The sequence below is a fragment of the Falco rusticolus genome, chromosome 1 (genome assembly GCF_015220075.1).
Source record: "Falco rusticolus isolate bFalRus1 chromosome 1, bFalRus1.pri, whole genome shotgun sequence".
In the NCBI taxonomy this organism is placed as follows: domain Eukaryota; kingdom Metazoa; phylum Chordata; class Aves; order Falconiformes; family Falconidae; genus Falco; species Falco rusticolus.
Genome location: NC_051187.1, coordinates 10,409,887 through 10,433,804, shown reverse-complemented (window position 1 = coordinate 10,433,804; position 23,918 = coordinate 10,409,887). Strand labels below are relative to the sequence as shown.

General features: G+C 52.5%; 2 protein-coding genes and 1 long non-coding RNA gene across 5 annotated transcripts in view; 2 read left to right on the top strand and 1 right to left on the bottom strand.

Moving 5' to 3' along the window:
• The window catches only part of PIK3R5 (phosphoinositide-3-kinase regulatory subunit 5), a 60,934-nt gene extending 44,287 nt beyond the window's left edge, over positions 1-16,647 (top strand). Inside the window, exons 5-19 of one of the 2 annotated variants that reach the window (XM_037409432.1) lie at positions 460-598; positions 3,068-3,137; positions 4,617-4,791; positions 5,330-5,483; positions 5,965-6,048; positions 7,211-7,967; positions 8,068-8,221; positions 8,407-8,532; positions 8,776-8,901; positions 9,696-9,789; positions 11,070-11,146; positions 12,425-12,518; positions 13,918-14,000; positions 14,210-14,319; positions 15,339-16,647. In XM_037409432.1, coding sequence (XP_037265329.1) covers positions 460-598; positions 3,068-3,137; positions 4,617-4,791; positions 5,330-5,483; positions 5,965-6,048; positions 7,211-7,967; positions 8,068-8,221; positions 8,407-8,532; positions 8,776-8,901; positions 9,696-9,789; positions 11,070-11,146; positions 12,425-12,518; positions 13,918-14,000; positions 14,210-14,319; positions 15,339-15,480 — 2,385 coding nt within the window. In that variant the 3' untranslated portion in view covers positions 15,481-16,647. Of the gene's footprint in view, positions 1-459; positions 599-3,067; positions 3,138-4,616; positions 4,792-5,329; positions 5,484-5,964; positions 6,049-7,210; positions 7,968-8,067; positions 8,222-8,406; positions 8,533-8,775; positions 8,902-9,695; positions 9,790-11,069; positions 11,147-12,424; positions 12,519-13,917; positions 14,001-14,206; positions 14,320-15,338 lie in introns of both variants that reach the window. The other variant, XM_037409424.1, reaches the window with a different exon arrangement.
• Positions 15,723-22,262, bottom strand: LOC119158004. Its single transcript, XR_005107733.1, has 2 exons — positions 22,174-22,262; positions 15,723-20,238 (listed from the first exon to the last, which is right to left on the bottom strand). It is a non-coding gene; the product is annotated as an uncharacterized LOC119158004 (long non-coding RNA).
• A 30-nt stretch (positions 22,263-22,292) lies between these two features.
• PIK3R6 (phosphoinositide-3-kinase regulatory subunit 6) overlaps positions 22,293-23,918 on the top strand; it is a 43,925-nt gene continuing 42,299 nt past the window's right edge. For both annotated transcript variants that reach the window (XM_037409451.1, XM_037409443.1), the window contains exons 1-2: positions 22,293-22,379; positions 23,788-23,885. The gene's annotated coding sequence lies outside the window, so the exon portion shown is untranslated. The remainder of the gene's footprint in view (positions 22,380-23,787; positions 23,886-23,918) is intronic.

The following is a 23,918-nucleotide window of genomic DNA, read 5'->3' as shown; positions in this document are numbered from 1 at the left end:
TTTCATTACCCTTTGTACTTGTGCAAGATACATGGGCAGCACTGATGAAAAGAAGGAGCGGAGCCTTCACAGGAAATAGCTTTTTTTATTATTATTATTAGCACAATGCATCATTATCCCGAGGAAATCATTGCTGCCAGATCTTGCAAAAGCACAGGCTGTAGTGAGATGCATCTGTATGGATCTGGGGGTGTTAAAGAGAAATTTATATATAGGCTTTGGCACGTGAGCCACAGCTGGGAGGTTGGGGAGGTGCAGAGCGGATGGAGGTTTCTGGGGGCTGCACCCGGTGGGGATCCTTTGACCCTTCCTTGGGAGAGGATGGGGTGTCAGGGGTGACCCTCTGCTCCGATCCGCTTCTGCTCCTCCCATGGCCAGCCTGCACCCTCGAGTTTTTATGCAGCGCTCGAGGCCTGTGTCCTTGCTGTCCTTCTAACCGTGTCTTCCCATCCCCCATAGGCTCCCCACTTCCCACCGGGCTGTGACCTGCTCCTGAAAGCCGCCAGTGTCTACCACAGCTTCCTGACCTGGCCTGTGCCTTACTGCGACATCTTCCGCGAGCTGCTCACCTTCATCAGCAACGAGCTCAAGGCTCCCGGTAAGCGCTCCTGCCCTGCCACACGGTTTTCCTGTGCTGCTGGTGCTGCTTCCCCCAAAACACCTGCTGCCATGACTGCCCGTGTTTGTTCCTGGCACTCTGCCAGTGTTGCTCTTTCATGTGCCACTTGCTTCATGAATCCCTAGAGCGTGGCATCCACACCGTGCATCCCAAACTTCAGCTTTTCCAGGAGGTGAGAACTTCTGCCCTCCGTCCTCTGGGTGATTTTCTCTGGTAGTCCAGCACAGGGTGAGACCAGATTCCTCTGCAGGAGCAGGGCAGGTTGTGCTTTGAGTGGCTGCCTTGCATGCAAGGTGGTGGGAGCATCCTAGGCACTCTCAGCTCCGGACCAGTGTGAATTAGCAAAATGTGTAACTGTTTCCTGGCTGCCTTTCAGACTGGTGGGTCCTTTCCGTGACAAAGCACATGCTGGCTGCTCCTGCCCAGCCCTGGCCTTTGTTGGAGGTGCTCAGTGGTGTAGCTGGGGTGATAACAGTGGGTCCATTCATCGGCATCAAGGTGGCTGGAGCCTTCAAGCCTGCCCTTGCGTGGAGATTTCCATAGGACTCCTTGGCTTTTTCTTTACAGCGGAGACACTACCTTGTGATACAGCTTTGGGCACATCTATCGGCAGCAGCAGTGCTCCTCTTAATTAAGGACTCCTCGTAGATGTCCTGTTGTTCCCAGTGGAGCAGCTCTTCCAATTATTTCTAAAAGGCCCTTTCTTTTCATCTCCCCGTCCTTTGGTGGCTTACGGAGAGCTGTTACCACACAGAGCAGATTTCAGCCCTTGTTTAATCCTGTGCTGGGCCGTGGCAGCAGGACCTGCTCTGAGCAGAACCTGGGGGGCCTTGGGTGGGTACACGGGCTGTGGCTGGGAGTGCTTCCCCATGTCATTAAACCGGGCAGATGCTTTGGAGAGCCCTGATGGGGATGTGAAACACAGGGTCTCCATCATGGCAGCAATGTCCTATGGAGATGGAAGCTTGTAGGTGCAGATGGGATGAAAGATCCTTTCAAAGGAAAAAAAAAAATTAAAAAAAACCCAAAACCCTCTGCAGTGTGGGCATGGGACTGGCTGATTTACCCCGAGTGCAAGGCTTCACCAGCATAAATGGCCACGGCCAGCAGGCAAGGTCTGGCTGGGCTCCTGTGCTGTGTCCAGCCTCCAGCCCAGAGCTGCATGGCCAGCGCACACATGGGGATGCTGGTCCTGTGCTGCTGCAGCCGTGGACTCCCCCAGCTCCTTCTAGGTCATTTATTGTTGTGACACCAGTTGGGGCCATGCTTTACAGACCACTGGGAAAGCCCCAGTGCTGGTGGGGGGTTGCTACATCCTGCTCTTGTGTTATCACCACCATCGCTGGTGCCTGAGGCTGTGTGAACTGATGACTTTGGTCCAAAAGCTTTTCCCCTCCTACAAGTATAAGAGATTCCCCCGCCCCTGGCAAAAGATGCCGTGGGAGGTGTTGGCCTGGGCTGGGGAGCCCCTTGCGGTGGCCTCTGCCTGCAACTGAAGCCAAGAACAGTGAAAACGTGTCCTCTGCGGGTAAGGTGGCCAGGTCCTTACACGCTTGTTGCACAGCCTCAGTGACCTGCCGCGAGGCTGAAGTAAAAGCTTTTTATTGAGATGAGGGTAAATATTAACTGATAACAAGCTGCTGTCAGTATTTGCCAAGAATGCAATAGCTTTTACCTACAAACTGGGGCTGATGCCCCTGCAAGAGGGGTGAACGCTGCCATAACCAGGGGGCCTGTGTGGATCAACATGAGCTGTCCATGGGTGCTGGCCCCACCGTGGGTGCTGCTCCTGGGCTGTTGAGCAGCAGCTGGGGCTGGGAGGTGGCTGCCTGCAGCAATAAAGGTGCTGGATCTTACTGACACCATAAAATCTTTCCCAAGATGTACCCCAGTCCTGCTGTTTGGGGGTGACATGGGTTTTGCTGTTGCCACCCAGCCCAGGTCCATCTGATGTCACCTGGCTGGGATCCTGATGGGATGGTCCCAGGGATGCATCCAGGGATGTGGGCTGCCCATGCTAGCCTCTCTTCTGCTGGGGCTGGTGTGGGGTCTGTGTCTGCAGGGGCAAAGGTGGCAGTGACCTGCTGTCCATAAGTGAGATCCGGGGCCTGGGGAACTAATGCAAATGTGGAAGCTGCTAAATATCATCCGTGTAATTCACATCCCGCATCAGCAGTGGAGCAGAGGGGACTGGAGATGGAGCCACACTCCTGTCCCGTCCTTTGGCTGCTTTCCCATCGCTCTGGGCTTTCATCCTTTACATCCCAAGGCTCCCTTGCTCCTGGGCTGGTCCCCTTACACGGTGGCTGTGCCTTGTCCCCCTGAGGACTTTCAGTGCTGCCGTGCCCATGCTGGGCAGTGGCTTGGCCAGGTCAGCACTGTCCTGGAGACGAAGTCAGGGCGGTCTGCAGTGGTGCCGTGTCTCATGTGCTCTACTCTCTCCCCCAGGGATCTCTTTCCAGAGGCTGGTGAGGACAGAGCAGGGGCTGCCTGTGAAGAACTACCAGAGCTCCACCGTGTAAGTGTGGCCATGGGCCTGGCTGTGCCACTCTTGGCATCGCCACCATCTCGCACTGCTTAAGCAGCAGTGGGGCTGCAGTGAGCAGTATCTCAAAGGTGTAGTGGTGCGTGCTGGGGAGAAGAGCTGGATAGATGGGCTGAGCTGTGGAAGGGATCAAGGAAAGTGGCTGTGGCATTTCCACAGCCATGGGTCAGGGTCTGTGGGCTCCCCAGCTGGGGAAGGCAGAGTCTCCTCTATGGAGAGCTGCTGATCTTGGCGTAAGTTGAAGAACAGCCAGGAGATGCTTTGATCTGCATGTTTGGGAGCTGCCACCCCAAAGGGGGTCAGAAGTGAGTCTGTGCTAGTGCAACAATTAATGAAAGCCTTGCAGCTCTGACCAACCACAGTCAGACTTTGCACCTTATTCGAGGGCTGAACCTTTCCTTCTGCCAGGGCACCTCATTTGTTAATAGGAAAATGAGCCTGGGCAGTGCATGCCCTTGTGGCCGCAGTCCCAGCCCCAGGGACAGTCCTTTGTGCACAGCCACCTCCACTCTGTGCAGGAGGGGTGTCCTGCTCTCCTGGCTTGTCCACTTGTGCCATGCAGCTCTGGATCTGCACCTGTATCCCACCCAGCTGCGCTGGTGCTGCAGTGTTGCTTCCCCAGTGCAGCTCCGCTGCCCTACATGCTTATAGTGGTGCAAGTGCAATCACTGATGACTTGCAGCAGGATGGCTGTATTTGCATGAAGAGCCCTGACAACCTGGCACAAAGCTGTACACAGGCTGAACACTGGGCCTGTTAAAAGATTCTGCCCATTGCCTGAGCTTTCTAGAACCAAGCACACCAGAGCACATCCTTAATTCAGAGCCGGTTTTGCTCAGCAAGGTCTCCTTCTCTGGAGACATTCAGAACCTGCCTGGATGCAATTCTGTGCAACTGCTCTAGGTGAACCTGCTTTAGGACCAGATGAACTCCAGAGGTCCCTTCCAACCCCCACCCCTCTGTGATTCTGTGACTGTTGTCATCCATGAGCAGAAGCACATGCAGTCTGGGCTGCAGGTTTGAGAATTCAAAGCCTGTGGATGCTCTCACCTGCATCTTGCAAGAGTAGGATGTTTTGGGGGCCACTCATTGTTTATCCCTCCCCTTCACTGTGCATGCTGGATGTCCAGTTAGGACAACAGGCTGCTGGGCCAGAGCCCTGTCTGGGTTTGATTGCACGATTATTGGGCTGGTCACATTGGGGATGCGGCAGAAGAGATGGTGCCAGGGATGGTGCTGAGGAGCAGGGTGGAGGATGCTCATCCATTACCTACTCCCTGCCCGCAGCTGGCACTGCAGCTGGGTCTGTCACCCCTGCACAGCCCCGAGACCCTCCAGCCGTGACCGGCGCGTGAGGACACTGCCATCTAGTGTGAATTTATCTGGGAGTTTCATGTGCCACCAGCCTCCAAGCCTGGCTACCTGGCCTAACCGCAGTCCCCTTGTCCCCAGGACCGTGCTGCTGCTCAACCGCTCCGAGGTGCGGAGCGAGTTCCTCTCCATCGCCGAGAAGCTGAGCAGCAGCGAGCAGCCGCAGCACGCCACGCTCGTCGTGCTCCTTGAGCATCTCTACCAGGCCAACTTCGGTACCCACTGCGACCTGGACAGCCTGCATCACCTCCTGAAGGTAGGCACTGGTGGCGAGACCTTCGGTGATGCCACAATGCCACCAGGAGCAGTTTCATGCAGTTGGCTGCTGGATTTCCTGACCAAAATAACATTCATTGGCAAAAGTTTTGATACTGCTTCTTGTAAGAAGCACACACGTCTTTCCCTTCTTGGGTTAGACTGTGTGTGTCTGTGCTTCTGTTTTGTGACGTTGGGATGTGTGTGTGTCACTCGCCTTTTACTCCCTTCCCCACCTCCGAGTGGAGAGAGGAAGTGCCTCCGGATCTGAAATGTAGCAAAAGTGTCTGTTCGATCAGAGAAACACTTTGCTTTGGTGTTTGGGAGGGAGGAGCAACAAACTGTGACCAAAACCCCCCTTAGGTGTTTTCAAACTTTTTTTTTTCCCTTTGCAAAAGTTGTGATGGACTTGAAGGGGGTGGGAGGTAGCGGAGGGAGGGAGTTGCCCAGTAGTAGTTAATGATCCTGCCCCCAAGACCTGTGTGTTGCCTCTGTGGAGGGGCCCCCTCCATCTCTTGCCTTGGCTCTGCTCCCCCCAGTCCAAGACACTGGAAGAGCTCTCAGAGATCTATGCCAGCGCCGCTGACGCGCAGGAGATTGCAGCCACCAGCAGCGACCCTGTCCTGGCCCGGGAGCGGCTGCAGTCTGCGCTGCGGGATATTGCCGGGGCCGCATCCTTTCCTGTCATCACGGGTGAGAAAACCCCTGTGCCCCTCTTTCCTCCAGGATTTTCTGCTGGCTCAGCCCCTGCAGCAGCCCCCAGCAGTTTTGCACCAAGTTTCAAACCAGTGCAACAACAGCTACAACAAAAAAACCACCAACCCAGGTGCTATTTTGTAACCAAATGATGAGCCAGAAGTGGTTTGCAATCTCTCATTAAAATTGCAACAACAACAAAAAATAATTGTCCAGCCTTAGTGGGTGACATGAAAATGTTAAATCAGAAACCAACAGTAGCAATGATGTCTGATGGCTCATAGAAGTGTGAAATGTGCCCTCATCCCGACTGCACATGACTTCATGGGGATAATGACAGCAGCATGGGTTTTCTGCATGACCTAGACCACCCAAAACATGTGGATGGGGTGGGTGGCATCTCCCACCAGGCTGGAGAGTTGTCGGGAGCAGTACGGGGATCCCTGCAAACTCACTCCTCTCCCTCCTATCTTCCCAGGTGAGGCTCAGCCCCGCAAGCTCCACACCATCCCCATCCCTGCCGCTCGCTGCTACACTTACAGCTGGGATCAGGATAACTTTGGTAAGTGGAGGGGGTCCCTGTCCTTCCCAGTGAGACCCCTGCTCCCTGTCGCAGCACTTCAGCTTGGCTGGGGCTGTTGCGTGCAGCCAGGTGCATGGCACAAACTTTGGCCAGAGCCTGAAAGGGCCAATAACAAAATGTTGGTGTTGGAGGGAGAGATGGGTGATGCGGTGGGTGCCACCATCCCCTAGACGGGAGAGGATGTGGGTGTCGGCTCGGGCATGATGCCTGCTGTGATCCCAAGCAGAGCCCTCATCCAAGCAGTGGACACAAGACACTGGTGGCCCCGAAACGTGTTGTCAGTGACAAATCATGCAGGGCTTGATCTCCTGGGCAGAGCTGTGCCTTGTGTTAAGCTGGAAGAGGTTTGTTGCACCCGAGTCTGTGGGGATGTTGGTAGGGAGAAGACCTTGTTCGGTAGAAAGCTCTTCTGCAAGGGGTAAACCTTGCTTGTGCCCTGGAAATAATTGTTGCTAGAAAAGGCTGACCGCACTGAGATGTCAGGGCTTTGTGGGGTTGAGACCCCTTGGACGTTACAGCTCTTCCCACCCCCCACAGCAGGGATGGATGAGGAGCTTTGCCATGCTTTTGGCTCAGCTGCAGCAGTTTTTCAGGGGAAGCAGTGGCTTCCCTTTCTGCTGAGCTGGGCTCTCCAGCTTCCCTATTTCTGAAAGACCCGGTTCCCCTGAAGTTTTAGTGTTAATTGCCTGCTGACCCCAGCAAGCTGGACCAGAGCTCTGGCTTGGGCTCTGCAGTGAGCAGCGCAGCCTTCCAGGAGGCCACCTGCAGTGGGGTGATTTGGGGCTTCATCAGCCAAATGCTTTGCTTTCCCCCTGCCCTCTGGTTACACCTGGATCGGACACGGGCGTGTTGTGAAATCTGTGTAGGAAGGAAGCAAACCCCAACTGGTGTTTGCCTTTTGAGAACCCAAACAGAACGTAACCTCAAGGAGAGACATACGTTTTGTTTTGCATTGCATCTGAGCACCGTATAGAAATCTAAAAACGTTCCATAGGAGATTTTCAGCTCCTTGTTTGAAACGGTGCAGGACCAAAGAGAGCACTGGCCATGCTGTAGTAGTAGCGCTGTCTGGGGTCATCGCGTTTCCAGTGGTTACGCTGGAGCCCGTGCCAGACACGATCTCCCTCTGGTTGCCTTTCAGATATCCTCAACGATGTCCTCAGCAAAGAGTGCAGTGTTGTTGAGCCCATGGCCTCTGAGAACGAGGAGGATGAAGAGGAGGAGGAGGAGGAGGTAGAAACCGATGGCTGTTCCCCCGAGCGGGACTCGCTGCTTTCCCCCATCTGCACCATTTCCAAAGACTCTGTGTACTCAGTGCTGTCGGAGGAGGGATCTAAGCCCTCGCGAGTGTCCCTCTTCACCACCTCCAAGGACTCCATCTCAGAGCTGACGGTGGTCTCCAGAAAGTCCCTGAAGTCATTTGTCTCCAGTCTGAAGGACTGCATGGACAGCGGGTACGCAGAGGACAGCGACGAGAGCTCCCTGGACATGGTGGGGCGGCCGGAGCTGAAGGTGGAGAAGACCCACCACAAATACAGACAGACGCTGACCAACAAGATCTACAAACTGTTCAAGAGCAAAAGCCAGCTGGTCTTGAGGAGGGACCTGAAGGACTGCCCAGACATGGGCTCGCTCTCGCTGCCCCTGCGCCGGGCTGAGAGCCTGTGCACGCCCCAGGCCAAGCACCGCATCCCGGCACGCTCCCGGCGTGCCCACTCGCTGCCGCAGCACGTCCTGAGCCAGCGGCTGCCGGCCCCGCTCGCCCCGCGGTGCCTCAGCCTCCACCGGCGGCCCTTCCTCAGCTACGATGAGGATGCCAAGGTGTCCACGTTGCGTGTTGTGGTCTTCGGCTCCGACCGCATCTCGGGGAAAGTGGCCCGAGCCTACAGCAACCTCAGGTGAGCTGGGCAGTGCAGGGGGTCTGGCTGCAGGAACCTGGCCCTGCTGGGACACTGTGGAGGGCTTTGCTCACCCAGCCCTCTCCCACCTTCTCCCTAGGCTCAAGGAGAGCACCTGCCCCTCACTGACAAGGTACTTCAAACTGCAATTTTTCTACGTCCCCGTGAAGAGGAGCTGCTTGGCTCCATCAACCCCGCTGATGCATCCCTCCCCATCCCTGGGGGACCCACAGCTCCGCTCTTCGGCACAGATGGTAGGTGTCCTGCTCACTGCAGGGCTTGGGGTGCCACCAGTCCTCTGCTTGGCCCTGCAAGCGGTGTGTGTGGAGGTCGGCAGGGCAGGCTGAGGGGAGCACTGGCGTCCCTTCCACCAGCCCCAGGTGTGGATTGAGGAGCCTGGGTGGGGGGCTCAGAGTGACCCCAGTGTGTCTCGTTTCAGGATCACAGCTTGGCTGGGATGGAGAGCAGCACCAATGACATCTCCCACTACATCGGTATGCTGGACCCATGGTACGAGCGCAATGTTCTTGGGCTGATGAACCTGCCCATGGATGTGCTGTGTCAGGTACGTGTGTGCCAGCTGGTAGGTCTTGGCATCCCCCTTCCCCAAGGTACAGGGGATCTGGAGAGCTTCTGGCCACCACAGTCCTGTGCAGAAGGGTGTCCTCCAGGGATATGGGATGAAAATGGGGGTTCCTGGTGGTCAGGAGGAGGGTTTCTCTCCCTGGTGTGGTGGGATGGGCAGTTCTTGGCACTGGACTGTGGGTACCATGTACCCCATCAGGCTTGTGACTTACTCTCACCACAGTCTGCCAAGCTGGAGGCTGAGCCCCAGGAGGACTCCCAGGAGCAGCTGCCCATCCTGGCAGACATGATCCTCTACTACTGCCGCTTCGCCACCCGCCCTGTCCTGCTGCAGCTCTACCAGACGGAGGTAGGCAAAGGGCTCAGCCCTGCCTTGGTGAGCGGGAGGGGGGGGGGCTTTTACCTGTGCCACCAACTTGGCACCTGCCTGTGAAGCGCTGGGGCTGTGGCACAGCCACCACGTGCTGGTGAGGCACATCTCCTCTTATTCCCTGGGTGCCCATGGGGCTTTGGCTCAGGGACTGAGAGCATGCAGGTCCTGCCCAGACAATCCCTGCGTCACACAAGCAGTTTTCCATCCAAATACCTTTCCCCATGACACAAAGTGACTCCTGTCAGTCAAACTCCTGACGGGTTATCCACACCACTGGAAGTTCCTCTGGTACTCTGCTTTCCAAAGCGAGCCCCTCCATGGAGCCTGTTTTCCATGCCACACTGTGTGCAGGGGGTGGACATGGTGGGAAGGGGTGAATGCACGACTGCAACGCCTGCTTTGGTGCTGTGGCCAGGACTGGCTGCAGCAGGGCTGTGGCAAGCAGAGTTGCTGCTGGTCACAGGATCGCTGTCACCCAAAGCGATGCCCAGACCCTGCTGTTAGGCTCATCATGGGTTTTCTTTTCAGTGGGCTGGGAAGTTTTCTTGAAATGAAAATTAGGGTTTTGGGTTGTTTTGCTTGCTGGTGGTCTGTTAAAACAGTCTGAAGTGCAGCTGAAGGCAAGTGTCACCCAAGGCAGCTGATGAAAGGTGCATTTTGAAAACATGGAAGGATTTTCCCAAAGTGACCTCTTCCCTGTAGTAAGGAGTGGGAGGGGTGAACATTGGCTGGGTCTCCTCAGCACCACATCTTCACTCTTCCCCCGGCAGCTCACCTTCATTGGGGGAGAAAAGATGACTGAAGTCTTCATCCATTCCCTCGAGCTGGGCCACTCGGCAGCCACGCGGGCCATCAAGGCGTCAGGTCTGGAGCTGCTTCTGCACCCGCAGCCTCGGGGTGGGGGTCTGCAAACCACTGGGCTGGGAGGTGAAGGGAAGGAGGGGCTGGAGGGAGCGTGGGCTGCAAAGAGGTGTCTGAGCCCAGATTGCATCATGAGCAAAGATCCAGACATCTTTTCACAAATTTGGAAGTGAAGCAGCATAATACTTGAGTTCCTCTTCAGGAGCAAAGCCGTGACAGTGCCTTGTTGTTTTTACTACTCCTAACTCTAAAATGTATTTGCAATAAAACAACTGCACACCCTTTTCCTTCCTCTCATCCGCACCTGGCCAAATACAGCTCTTCATCTTTTATCTTTGCTGCTTTCTGTAGTTTGTGCTTTCTCCAGGAACATCACTTATAAAGTTGCCCTTTCCGTTCTTCTAGTTTACTGGGCAAAGCAAGGTTTGTGCATGTGCTTGGAGCCTTCCTGCAAGGGAGATCCGTGAGTTTTTATGCCAGGAATCTATAGAATTATTAGAGAGAAGAAGCAATGGCAGAAGCATCTGCCTGCAGTGTGGTCTTCGGCTCCCCCCTGGGTACCACTGGCAAGGTGCTGCCGGGAGCAGCGCAGCTCGCAGGGACACCTCCTGGCCACCCAATAATACTGCATTGAAACATGTTGCTTAATTTTTTTAACCAACTTTTCTGTGATCCCACCTTGTCTTTCTAAACAGAGCCCATAAAATATCCTCCATATGAAGTGCCACCACCCCACGCCCCCAAAATACAGGCTTGGGCAAGATCTCTTCCCAGTAACTCATGAAACCACCAGTCCTGATTTTTTATTTTTTTTTTTCCTCCCTTGGGTTGTCTGGCAGCACTTAACATCTGCAAAAAATTATCCAGGGGGGAAAAAAAAAAGTTAGTAAGTGTTGGGCACAGTATTTCAAGGCTAATTTAATGTGGGCAGAAATATGCTGGGAAAAACAGGAGCTGGGTGAGCAAGGCGGCCTTTTATTGCTTTGTGTTTTCCCTGGAGCGCTGACCCCTCTGCACTGGCTTAGCCAGCACCGCTTTCAGTTTTGCAGAGCTGCTTGTTGTGCTTTGTGTTGAAATTTCTGCAGTGGATTAATTGCTTTCTGGCAGCTCTTAAGCCACCTTTTCTTTTTGCCTTTTTGCTCCACAGCTGTGTTCAGCAAACCATTTTTTGCCCGCCCGCCCCCCCCCTTTCTGTAGGTACCGAGCATGCTGCTGTATCAGTAGCCGGCTGAAGAATGAGGATGAAAGGGCGCTGTGTGACTTTTGCTCCTTGTTTTGTGCAGGTCCAGGCAGCAAAAGGCTGGGCATAGACGGAGACAGAGAAGCAATCCCACTAACACTACAGATCGCCTACAGCAAGGTGAGTGCACAGGACTTGCACAAAGACAAATGGGGCAGAAAACCACTTCGGTGCTGAGCAAACGTCTCTCAGCTGGGGGCTGAGAGAGGCCAATGCTGACAGTCCGCTGGAGGAGCCCAGATCCAAGCCCAGATGAGCCAAACTCAAGCTAATTGTCTAGTTACTGGCTAATTTGGGGTGGCTTTCCGCTCCTCTTCAGCCTGGTAAAATAGGGAACGTGCAGCCAGTTTCCATAGGTGGATGTGTACTCGATGCTGCTTTATGCTGGTGGGCTTTGCTTCCAAGGGGCGACCTTCTGCTGGTCACAGCAGCCCGCCTGTTTTGCTGGTTCATCTGCAGTTATTTAGTGTTAAGCCTGGGCAATATTTTGTAAATGTAATGTTAAATGGATTGTAATGCCTACTCAAACTTTGTCTGTGCAGCTCCAGGTAAATCCAGGTCTGAGCTAGCACAGACAGGTGGGGTAGGGTAATGGCAGCCTGAAGTGTGGCATCTGCCCGTGGGTCACAGCAGCCCCAGCAGCGCTGCAGGCTGGGGCAGGGGGCTGGGAACTGCCCGGAGGGAAAGGGCCTGGGGGGGCTGGCTGACGGCCGGCTGGGCATGAGCCCCCAGTGAGCCCAGGTGGCCAAGGTGGCCAACAGCATCCTGGCTTGTGTCTGAGACAGCGTGGCCAGCAGGACCAGGGCAGTGACCATCCCCCTGTGCTCAGCACTGGTGCAGCTGCACCTCGAACCCCGGGTTCAGCTCTGGGCCCCTCGCTCCAAGAGGGACGCACAGAGGGGCTGGAGCGTGTCCAGGGACGGGCAGGGGGCTGGGGAAGGGGCTGGGGCACCGTCTGATGGGGGGCAGCGGTGGGAGCTGGGGGTGTTCAGCCTGGAGAGGCGGCAGCTCAGGGGTGACCTGATTGCTCCCTACAGCTGCCTGACAGGGGCTGTAGGCGGAGGGGGGAGTTGATCTCTTCTCCCAGGTAACAAGTGACAGGACAAGAAGAAACAACCTCAGGTTGTGCCAGGGGAGGTTTATGTTGGATAGTAGGAAAAACGTCTTCACTGAAAGCGTGGTCAGGCACTGGAACAGGCTGCCCAGGGAGGTGGTGGAGTCACCATCCCTGGAGGTACTTAAAAGACATGTAGGTGTGGTGCTTAGGGACATGGTTTAGTGGTGGGCTTGGCAGTGTTAGCTTAATGGCTGGAACTGACGATCTCAAAGGTCTTTTCCAACCTAAATGATTCTATGATTTTATTATTTTATCTCATGGGTTTTGGTTGGTCCCTGCAGACAGCCATCAGTGGAAGAAGTCACTGGAACGATGTTGAGAAGGTCTGCACATCCGTCAACCTTAGCAAAGCCTGCAAGAAGTATGAAGAACTAGGTGGGTAGAGGTGGTCTTTGTGGCTTTGCGGGAGGGACTGGTGGGGTGAGAGGACAGTGTGGATCTTCTGGCTGGAGCAAAGGAGGGATGTGGGAGGTATCTGGTGTTCCCTGGAACATACTGTAGTCCTTGGCACCACATGAGGAACAAAGGACATTCGATGTCCCACTGTCCTAAAGCTTCAGCCGGGGAAATGTGATGTCCATTAGGAATGGGGCTGGGGTAGTCCAAAAAACCAGGATGATCACTGGGGAATGGTGCTTTCCAGAACAACACTTGCTTAGTAAGGAGGAGGAGAGACTGGTAAACCTGTTGTTAAATGAAGTGGGACCAAGGGAGAGGGTGCTGGCCATGCCTTACAGCCAGCTTGCAGCAGGCACTGGCTAAGCTGGTTTTCCCTGCAGCTCGGCGATAGCTGCCTGCCACGTGGCTTGGCTTCATCGTTTATTTTCTAATCAGGTTTCTGAATGGGTATTAATAAGGCTTCAAACCTTTGAAAAGCAGCAAGGCTTTTAGTCGTCTTTATGTACGTGTGTGTATTTAGAAGCAATACCTGTTCACTCTTTCTTAAGAACTGCTGTTTTGGCAGTCAGACACCCGGTTTGGAGTAAACAGAGGGGTTTTTTAGTTCCTCTTTCCTCGTGTATTTTGCGTCTGGCAGATGTGTTGTTTGTGAGCAGAGCAGTCAGGGCAAACGGATGATCTCCCAAACAGGAGACATCTTCTACACGCCCCATGGAGCTCAACCTAAACCTCTGTCCCTCCTGTTGCTGCCCCATCCATGAAGCCTTGCAGACAACCCTGGAAAAAAACCCAACAGGAGTTAACTTCTCACCTCCTCTGTACTCGGAGTTGGATATTTCCGCACTAGTTCAGGAGCTTCGCTTGTGTTGCCAGCGCTGTGGGTTTGCATCGGGGGGGTGTCCTCAGCTCCACGGTGGGGGGAAGCTTCTCCTTCCCGAGTCTCCTTCCTCCCAGGAGGAGTCCGGTCCCCGCGTTGTCTCCGTTGGGTCGCACGTTCGGCAGTTTGACCACGGGATGTCACTGTAATTCCAGGCAGGAGGAAGATCTCCAGGTGGACTGCGGGAAAACTGTGCTGGGAGAGAATTTCCTCGTGATGGAGGGGCAATGCTTTCCCTCCTGTTTAGGTCCCAAGATAGTTAAATGTCCTTTTCCGCGATGTTTGGGAAGCCGCTGGAAATCGCAGAGGATGTTTCCTGGTTGCTTTCTTGGCGTGTGGGTTAGCAGGAACGAAGGAAAGCTGGAACCGTATTGCATTTCCCCCAGCAGTGGGGTCTGAAGCCACTGGCTCTGGGATGCTTTGAGGGGCAGAGGGACCACCTGGGTTCCCACCAGCGGCCCAGAAGCCCCAGGTGATAATGGTTTCCTTTTGTTACAGCCTCAAAGACAGAGTGTCTCAACTTAACCATGACAGAGGTGGTCAAAAGGCAAAACTCCAAATCCAAAAAAAGTTTCAATCAGGTAACTCACGTCCTAGTGCTTTTACATTTAGTAAGAGGATGGCTGACTCCAGGTGGGAGGGAGGCAGGGCAGGAGAGAGATGCTCCTGGGAGGATCCATTTGCTGTTGGCCACCAGGCCTGCCTTAGGGGTGCCCAGCTCCCCTGCCCTGCACAGGGAGGTGCGCTGAGCCTGGCAGCTCCCTCACTCAGATTTTTTTTCTATCAGCAGATCAGTGTGTCCCAGATAAAAGTAGACAAGGTCCAGATTATTGGCGTCCAGTCCTCCTTCGCCGTGTGCCTGGACCAGGATGAGCAGAAGATCCTGCAGAGTGTAACCAGGTAGGAACTGCAATGTGGCCACCTGCCTGCTGCGGTCAGCGCTCAGAGGGTGCATCCCGTGTGTAGGGACTTGTCCATGGAGCGTGGGTGACTACTGGAGGAAGGAGGTTCTGAGCACCATGGTGGATCTGTGCTGGGTGACATAGCTCCAAGCTCTGTAGTGTAGCTGAGCTCAGGTGGGATGGATGGTCCTGCTCAGATCCCAGCAGGAATACACCTCCGTGACTGCCACGGCCTGAAGGGTGGCCCCCAGTAAAGACAGCTCTTTCAGCAAGACCAGTCGTAAGCCAGAGGAAAGCTATGCAACGTGAATTAGGTGTTCGAAGAACACTGGGCATATGAGCAGAGCCTTCAACTTCTAAACCTCGTTTGGGTTCTCCACCGCTTTTGGCATACCCATTGCAGAAAGAACCCAGGATCTTCACAGGAGAGACTGGGGTAGAGCAAGAGCTGTTCATTTGCCTGTTCATCCATCAGTCATGTCCCCAGGGCACCAAGCTGGCTCCCCGGGTGATGGAGTTTGAAAACTCCCTGTAGACAACATAGTTCCATGAGCACAAAGAGATCAAACCAGTTGATCCACGGGTCTTAAAAACGTACAAGCATTTTAATTTCTCCCTCAGAGAGAGCACAACTCTGGCAGGTTAGCCTGCTTCCAATGGAAAAAGCTTTTGGATCTTACTTCTTAAATAACCCCAAAGAAAAGTGTTTTACTTAACTTGTTTGTTGTGCAACTTGGGGCTCGTGGGAGAATTCAAGGCACAAAATGGAAAAGGAACTACTGCCCTCTCCCCAAAACTTGGGGGACACAAAAGTTCTCATTTTCCCTAATGAGTTTCAAAAATTACTTTTTCTGGATGCTTTTGCTCTAGGTCCTAGTCTGAGCCAGCTTAAAGACCTGAACTCTCAGCACTCAGACTCCCATCCTGTTAAAAACTGCACTGATTCCCATTCATTTGCAGATACTTCTGCTGCACCTGACCTTACTTACATCTTGGTTTCTTTTTGTTCGCCTGCAGGTGTGAGATCTCCGTGTGCTACAAACCCAGGGACAGCGACCCCTTTGCACTGAGAAGGTCCTCTTTGCCTGCCCAGGACCCCTCTGAGTTTCATTCCCTCCTGTGTTTACCCATTGCCACCTTCAGTGGACCACTGCCATAGAAGAACCCTGTGTCCTTTCAGACCAGACTCCCATCCAACACCAGTATAGGCTCAGGAAAAGGCAGCAGACTGTCCTTTGGGCTGGAGACCCAGCCATGCTTCTCCAAGACATCCTGCAGCCGAAGCGTTAGCGTGGTGGCTGAGCTGCTCCTGGCCTGGGCTTGGCCCAGCCCTGGGGAATGGGAACACTGGTGGTGTGCTCTGGTATCTCTCAAGGTTCCTCAGCAATGGAAGGCAAGTTGTTTCCCTGAGATCTCCACTTGGATCTGCAGACTGCCAACACCTGGATTGAGAGGGCAAGCAAGGACAGTGGCGTTTTCCTGCCAGCAAATGGTGCTGTGGCTGTATTTGACAGTGACCAAGGCCAGTGCGATCTGGGGGACCTCATGGAGGGGGGACATTTTGGAAAATGAATGTCCTTGGCTGAGTGGTGGTAGGTGGCCTTCAATGCATGCAGAGTTGCGGCTCACCCAACTGATATCCTGATGGCATTTCACCCGTAACAGGTTGAGGATGCTCAGGACGGTTCTGTGGGAAAGGGGGACAAGCTTTCTCAAGGTTTCCTTTAAATGATGACAGTTGGGTATCTTGCAGAGAAACAGAGCAGAGCAGCCCAGCTGATGCCCAGAAAGACCCCAGCACAAGCTGCTTGTGTTCCAGTGCATTGAGTGCAACAGCCATACCAGGGCCTGGACAGCTTGTCATGTGTACGTGTACTTACAGTAGATTCAGGACCTGCAGGAGATGAACTTCCAATTTCTGCAGAATTTCAGAGTTCACCCATGAGATGTGGGCTGAACAGGGAGTACGTTCTCGCATCCTGCTCCCTAGCACTGTATGCTAGGGACATCCCAGAGGCTGAATCCTCAGTAGTTGCTTGAAATATGACAGGAACCACACTCATACTCATACTCATAGGAGGGAGTAAGGGGAAACCACTAGGATTGCCTTAAGGTCACCTGAAGAGGCAGCTTTGCTGGAGAAGGACCCAGCACCAAACCCACTAGTGACACCTGCAGACAGCAGCTGGATTTGAGGTCCTCCCTCCCCTGCAAAAAGGTTTTCTGCCCTTTTCCTTCCCTCTGCAAGGCTGTAGGTACAGAAAGGTGCAATATTTGGGGGTATTTAGAGCTGTTCTGATCCCATGAGCAAAAAAAAAAAAAAAAATGAGACTGGAAAAGCCTTGCCTGGTTTCATAGCCCTCAAGCTGTTTCTCAGTAGTTGTCGGTGGTTGCACTAATGACAGCAGGCAGAAGAGCATGCTGCCTGCTGCAGGATCTGAATGCCGAGGGCATGGGCTCCCTGGAAATGTCTGGAAGGGACCCCTGCTACTGCTGGGGGGCTGCAGGGTTCAGCCACAGTGTGCTAGTTCAGTGTGGGTCCCTTGATCCTCCAGAAAGCAGGACCTGGTCAGCTCTTAGCGCTAGTTAAGACAAGGTTGGGCTCTGTCCCCAAGGACTGGTGGCACAGCAGCAGTGTCATTTGAGGTTAAATCTACCAGGAAAAGTGTCAGAGCCCCTGGGGACTTCAGTTTTCTTGGAGGAGCATGGGTCAGGTTTGCCTGCTGGATTCTTCCGCATTCCACCTGGAAATGTTTGGGGGATCCCTCCTGTGCCATTGACTCCAGCCTTGGCCCTGCTGGCTGCTGGACCTGCTTTCTGTTCCTACTGCCTCTGTTGTTCAGGGACAGCTTGTTCTGGCCCCAGCAGTGAACATCTTGGGTTAAGAAGGTGCTGGCTGGCTCTTTGGTGTCCACAGCAGCTTTGGATGCAGCTTCTGCCACTGGCTAGAGATGAGCGAAAAAGAGATGTGAACGTGCTCCCGAGACCTCTGCACTTCATCCTTCTACTTGAATAAACCACCCCAAGGGTGGTGTTGCCTTGCGGACTCAAAGACCCTCACACAGGGCAAAGCATCACTTGAACGTAAGCTGGCTGTGCCTCCACCACGATGCAAAGCCAGCTTGGACTCCTGGCAAGGACCCACTTCCCCCGGCCACGCAGCAGCTCCAGGAGCACCCATCTTTTCCTACATGCATGGAGCAGTGTCCGTTCCTTGTTTGCAGCACGGACTTGGCAGGGACACCCAGATGTGGCCAGGTTGTGGTGGGCTGTCTCCTCTCTCACAGGGTGCCTGTGGGCGATGTGGGGGCGCACAGTGAGGTCGCGGCTGTGCACTCCTCCACAGCAGTATTGCAAGTCCAGTAGGCTCGAGGGATGAGATCAGATTTTAACAGCTCTTCGCATGCGCTTGGAAAAAGTTTTCTCACTGACTTTTCATTTCCCAAACAGGTTTGTGCGTGTCTTCTCAAATGGGGCTGAAATTTGACAGCTGGCTTTGTTGTTTTGGGGTTTATTTTTGTTCAATACTTTAAAATAGCACCTTATCCTGTGAAAACATTGCTGTTTGTGATCTTGATATCCGTGGCTAAATATATCCTTGCCGCTGTTAATGATATAAACCTCTTTTGTTTCATCTGGCCCTGTAGAAATCCTAGAGGAGAGGATTTCCATTTTCTAGAGAAAAACAAGCACAAACTCTAGGGACTCATCATCCCGGCTAGGGTTTTGACCTCTGATGCTTTCTGGAAATGAAAGAAGTCGGAGGTTCTTTCAGGTGATCTTTGTACACGTGTGCAGCCTCACCAAATCTGTGTCATGTCTGTGCTGAGCTGTAAAATACTGTTCAAAGAACTTTTAAAGTAATTGTAAAATATTAAATGTTGATTTATTTCGAGTACAAGTACAGTGTTTGAGTTCAGTAATTCCCGAGCAGGTTGGAGGATCTCCGTATCTCCCGGAGGAGAGCAGGGAGCCCCCTGTTCTTTGCAGGGGGGCTGACCTGGGGGCAGGAAAAGGCTCATAAACTCATTATGTTCATGAGCTTGGTCCCAGAGAGCACGACACGGCGACCTGCAGAGGTTAATTGAGCTGCTTCTGTTAATTGAGCCGCTTCTGCGCTGTGAGTAAAAAGCAGGTTTTGATGTTGCAAATCCAGATCTGGTTTCATGCTGGATTAAGGAGCAAAGAAACTAGCAGAGCTGGTGTGCTCGAGGTGAGATCTGTGCATACCCTTCTCTTCTGGGAGGCTCTGTGAGCTTTCCTGCCTTGACTTGCAGAGAACTGGGAATTCTGCGGGAGCTGGGGAGCTGGGCACCTGGCAGCTCCTGGGGCTGGGGCAAGGTCCAGCCCTGGGGTGCACAGCAGAGCCCTGGGGTGAAGGTGGCTACTGGGGGCAGCAGGGTTTTGCCCAGCTGCCAGGTCTTTGGGGGATTTCTGAACTTGGCAATCTCTTCAGCATCTTTGGGGATGTGGACTTTGCAGATGGAGCCGTTGCTACTGAATGTGCTCTGAAATATGAAATGACACTTGCAAATTTTAACTATGTCAAGTGTCGCCTTCTCTTCTTGTGGATATTCAAAGGAAGAGACTTAGTTGGTAGGTGGGAGGCCAGTGTGTTGTAATCAAATAAACAATGTGAGAAAAGTCATTTCAGCTCAGATGAGCCAAAAAACCAGATGAGAGTAACTTTTGTTAATGAGCACTTTTTTTAAAGATTAGCTATAATTTTTTTTTCAGGTTAGAGAATAACAAAAGGTATTTTTTAAATAAAAAGAAAACTGTCTTTTGAAAAGGCAAGTAAGGCAAATGTTTTCTGAGCTGGAATGATAATCTGCTTTTGTTTGTTCTCACCAACAAACAAAAAACCCCCAAATCCTAAACCATAAATCCCCCTTCCCTGTTCTTTTCTCTTTTAAGAAGAAAAGATGAAAGAGGAACATGCATGCTTAAATCCCAAACAGAAAGAAAGTACTTTGTTCTAAAACCATGCATGACGAAAAGTTTAGGCTCAGGGTTCAGATTGGTCCTTGAAGTGCTGCATAGCTGAGGGTTTTGTTCTTGTAAGTACAAAAGATTTAGCAAACAGCTGCTGATAAAATAAGCAAGGCTGGGTTAAGGCTAGGCTATTTAACACTAGTTTGCATCTTGCAGATATGGTCAAATCAACCCTTTTTGCTCTTGCAGCACCAAAGCTGAGCTGGTCTGCAGCCTGCCTGTGAAGGATGGGAAAGCAGTGGGTAAGGTGTGTTCAGCGTTTCAGGCTGGAGGCACCAGCTTATATTGAGCTTCCCAAGTGAGATAGGTTTTACCCAAAATAAAGCGCCCTGCGGGTTTTGGTATGTGTTAATTTATCAGGGTGCAGCGGCACTTCCAGATGGTCCCCTGCTCTGTCAGGGGTTATCATCCCACAGCCACCTCAGCTGGAGCTGCTGGACTCGGCACAGCTGGAATGGGACATGCTCTGCTGCTGGTGGGGTGGGACATGGAGATGTGGTGTGGGAACGTGCTGTGGGGTGGCTCCTCGCCACCCATCACTGGTGGTGACCCTCCATCCTCTGCTCTTCTCCAATGGTGCTTTGTGCATGGGTGCTTCTCATCTTTACTGGTGTCATCACCCAAGCTTCTCCCTGCCAGCTCCACCAGGAGCCATCTAGGTGTGGATGCTTGTGTTGGGTACCAGTGTGCCACAGGAGTCGGCTGAGAGCCAAGTGTCTCACCACAGAGCCACCACGGCTCAGTGCTGGCAGAAAGCAAAGAGCTTAACGCATGCAGGCAGCGTCGGTCAGGTTGCTCAGGGTCCAGGCAACGTCTGAATAGCTTCAGGGATGAAGATGTTCTAGTGTGTAAGGTGAAGAACAAGAGGAGGCAATGCTCATCCAGAGAAAGGGTCCTTGAGTGGCTGTTCCTGATCTGATGGCTAATTAGAAATACAGAATGAATTAGGATCAGTAGGCAGGGATGAGATTGCCTGTCCTGGATCCACTGTTGCAGGGGTTAAGATTCTCCCCTGAAAGTTAGAAAATGCAGGTGCCCTCCTCTTTCTGGCAGATGGGCAATCAAACCTACCTTCTGTGGTCTATGTAGGTCATCATCAGGTTGTTTGCATGGAGACATTGCTGTGGGGCATGATGAATGCTCCCAAACAATTACAGTTGTATCTTGAAGGCTCACCAACCTGACATTGGGTAAGGGGAAAAAAGGCATTCACTCCTCAACACGGAATTTGTTTGGACTGATTTTTCTTCAGCTTTACTGTTACGTTGGGGAAAAAGGTTGTTTGCAAAGTTCACGTGGCCTGCCAGGCACAGGATCAGGATTGCTGCCTGGAGAAAGCTGGAATCTGCACCTGGACATGGTGTGCTGGGACAAAACCAGCCTAAGCATTCAGCTGGCGATGGGGCACTTTGCCTGGGTGCAGGACCTGCCCACGCACTTGTGCAGCTCAGCACCTCTGACCCCAAATCGTGCTCAGTTACTTGTTTGTTGGCATTGCCATGGCCAACCTTCCTCTTGTACTTGTTTCCTGGTAGATGTGTAGTTTCGTGGGTGTCATTTCTAGGTGGCCCAGAGCAAGAGACCAGCAGGTGGGGGACAACCCAGGGTGTGGAAGCCCGCAGGGATCCTGGGGATTTGGGTTATGGGACCTGAACCAGGCTGTTTCCAGGGGATGTCTTACAAGGAGGTATTCCAAAGGTGCTCATCTGCTCTCTCAGCTGTAGCAAGAAATAGTAGAGAGCAGAGCCAGGCTTCCCAGCAGCTCCCAGTCCCCACGTGTCATTACAGGATTAGGGTGTCTCCTTGGTTGGAGGTCACAGACCCACAAGCACCGTCCTCTCCTTTCTGGCTGCTCCCGTCGCTGTATCTCCGATTACCCTCAGCCGACGAGGAGGTGCCTGGGGACAGCTCGGGTCCTGCTGGCAGCGAGCCCCCAGCCTGGCTCCCTGCCTGCGGGTCGGTGACCGGCTAACCAAGCCATGGCACGACAGTCAAATTCACCTTGCCGGCGGGGGACAGGGTCCGCCTGACCCAGAGGGGGTTGTCAAAGGACCTTCCAGCACTTTCAAAAGAAAAGGGACAAGCAGAAGAAAATCCAAGGGGTATCTTCTCCCGCCAGATTCCCTGCCCTGGTTGCCTTTTGCGGCTGCAGGTTTCTGGGCTGGTAGATCACGGCTGTTTCTCACGTGCATGGTTTAGCTGCCCTTACAGCCAGTTGTAAAGTAGAAAAGATGGGAAATTTCTGTGAATTTTGCTGATTTCTTAACGGTTTTGGCCAGCACCTGTGACTGAAAAGGGCATCTGAGTCCATTTGTCTTGGGACTGACCTTTGCTCAGGCCTAACGAGAGTGGAGCTGGACAAGTGAAATATTTCTGGGCTGCCGGCGGCTGTTTATCTCCCCTGGCAATGCCTGTTGCTCCACTATCCTTATCTTACTTGTGCTAATCAATGATCAATTAAAAGTTAACAAGGTTCCCTGTGTCTGCATGAGGAACAGTTTTCCTAGCAGGGAGAATTCATTTGAGAACAGTAACGGTGTGCTAACGATGCAAAATTGCATAATTATCAGTGTCTTCAGATGCAGCAGGCATCCTGTAGCCTGTGTGCCTGTGCCGGTTGGTGCAGACAGCTGAGTGCATGGGAAAAATGGGGTGGGCTTTTCTGCACCAGTCCCAATCATGCCTTCCTCCAAATTTGCATCTGTGCCCTCATAAACCCCTCTCCCCTCCACGGCATCTCCCCTGCAGCACTTGCAGAAAGAAATGCAAAGGCTGAGGTTTGACAGCCAAAGACACCCAAAAACTGAAATGCAAATCAAAGCAAGCACAAAAAAAATATTTTGTGGTGTTTACCCACCTCTGGGATAACCTAGGCTTGGGTTTGACTCCATAAAACTTCCTGGACAGCAATGGGAAGTGCAATGCAGTGTATTTAGCTGGTGTTTCCATCCGTAAAGAGGACCTCAAGCAGGGTGGCTCAGGCAGCCAAGCACACTGGTGTTGCGAGGACTGCACCTGCAGGATGGAGGAACAGACCGATCCTGCACAGCCCTGACTCCCCAGGTATGGCTCTCAGCAGTTGCCTGAGTATTTCATTTCACTGGAGCCTGGAGGTCCCTTGGTGGGGACGGGTGCCCGGGGGGGGTGGCTGCTGCTGGTAAGTCACGCTCTTCACTGCCAGGCAGAGTGGGCGTAGGTAACAGCTACAGTTGATTAGTGATTGCAAAACATGGCTAAGGGAAGTTGTGATGCATGTCTCACTCTCTGTTAGAATGTGTTTACAAATAGTTTAAGATAGTGAGACTTGTTTTCTGAACTCTCCTGGTATGACTGGTGTGTCTAAATATGCAAGTTGTGGGACTCCGATCCGCATGAACCGAGTCGTCTATTAGTCATTTTAAAGCCTTTGAATACCCCTTGTGCGTACAACCACGCCAGGAAATACACAGAACTGCATCGATCCGTCTACCTGCACACCTATCAATGAACTATTTCTATAACATACATATTCAGCTTGTGTGTATGTATATGCATGTATGTGCTGTAGTATAAATGACACACTTCATTCCTTTTTAGCCTGTAAAATAGTTCCACGTGCTTTCTATGGGAAAAAAAAAAAAAAGTACAGATATGTGTGCAGTGTGAATCTTTGTTACTTATTAAGTATAGTAATTAATGTAATATAGATAGATATGGTTTGGTTTTTAACATGTGCTGGTCAGATAGAGCAGGTAGGTGGACGTTGCATATGCATGCTCCTTATGTAAAGTGTCTCTCTCATGGAAACAAAAAAGAGAAACCTAACCAGCCCCTTGCTCTGCAGCCAGGCAGCGAAAACCCTCTGACCATGAAGGTTTCGCTCCAGCACACACTCAGCTCTGCCCCCAGTGGGATATGGGTGGGGGCCGTGTTAGCCCTGTGGGTGCCTGGGGTGGAGATGCCTGCTCCTGCTGCAGCACCACCACGGCCAGCCCCACGCATGTTGGGGCTTGGTGCTGCTTCACCCACTGAGAGGCCCTGGAGGAGCTGCCTCATCTCCTCTCACCAAGACTGCTAGGGTGTTCCCACAGTGGAGGGGAAGATGATTTTTGGCTGCCAGCAGATGGAGCGGATTGAAAAAAATGGGAAAGTAACTTAAAAGGCGTAATCGTTACATTGCAGGGTGCTAGAAAGAGATGCTTCACCTATTCCTCTCAAATTCTTTTTTTTCTCTGGGAAATTTTTAAGGTTCATATGTCATGATTTATTATTTCTCCTTTGTGGTTTCTCCTGTCTATCTTCTTTTCCTGGCTCTCCATCCCTGGCTTTAAAAAGCCCCAAGAAATAAAATCCCTAAGGTGTTGAATTTTTAGAAGATCCCCAGCAGTGAAGAAATGAGAAGAGAAAAATGAAATTGTAAATCAATAAGAATCTGTCATGTTGTTGATGTAAACCAAACCTGTTTTACCTAGTTGTGATGTCCCTTTTTAAGAAATGTGGAGCTGGCCTGTGAAGCAGAGAGAGACCCAGCAGTGATGAGTCAACGCCAACAAAGGGATTCAAGCGGGGAAATTCTTCACAACTACAAAGGTAAGAAAGCATGGTTGGTATCAGCAAACACTC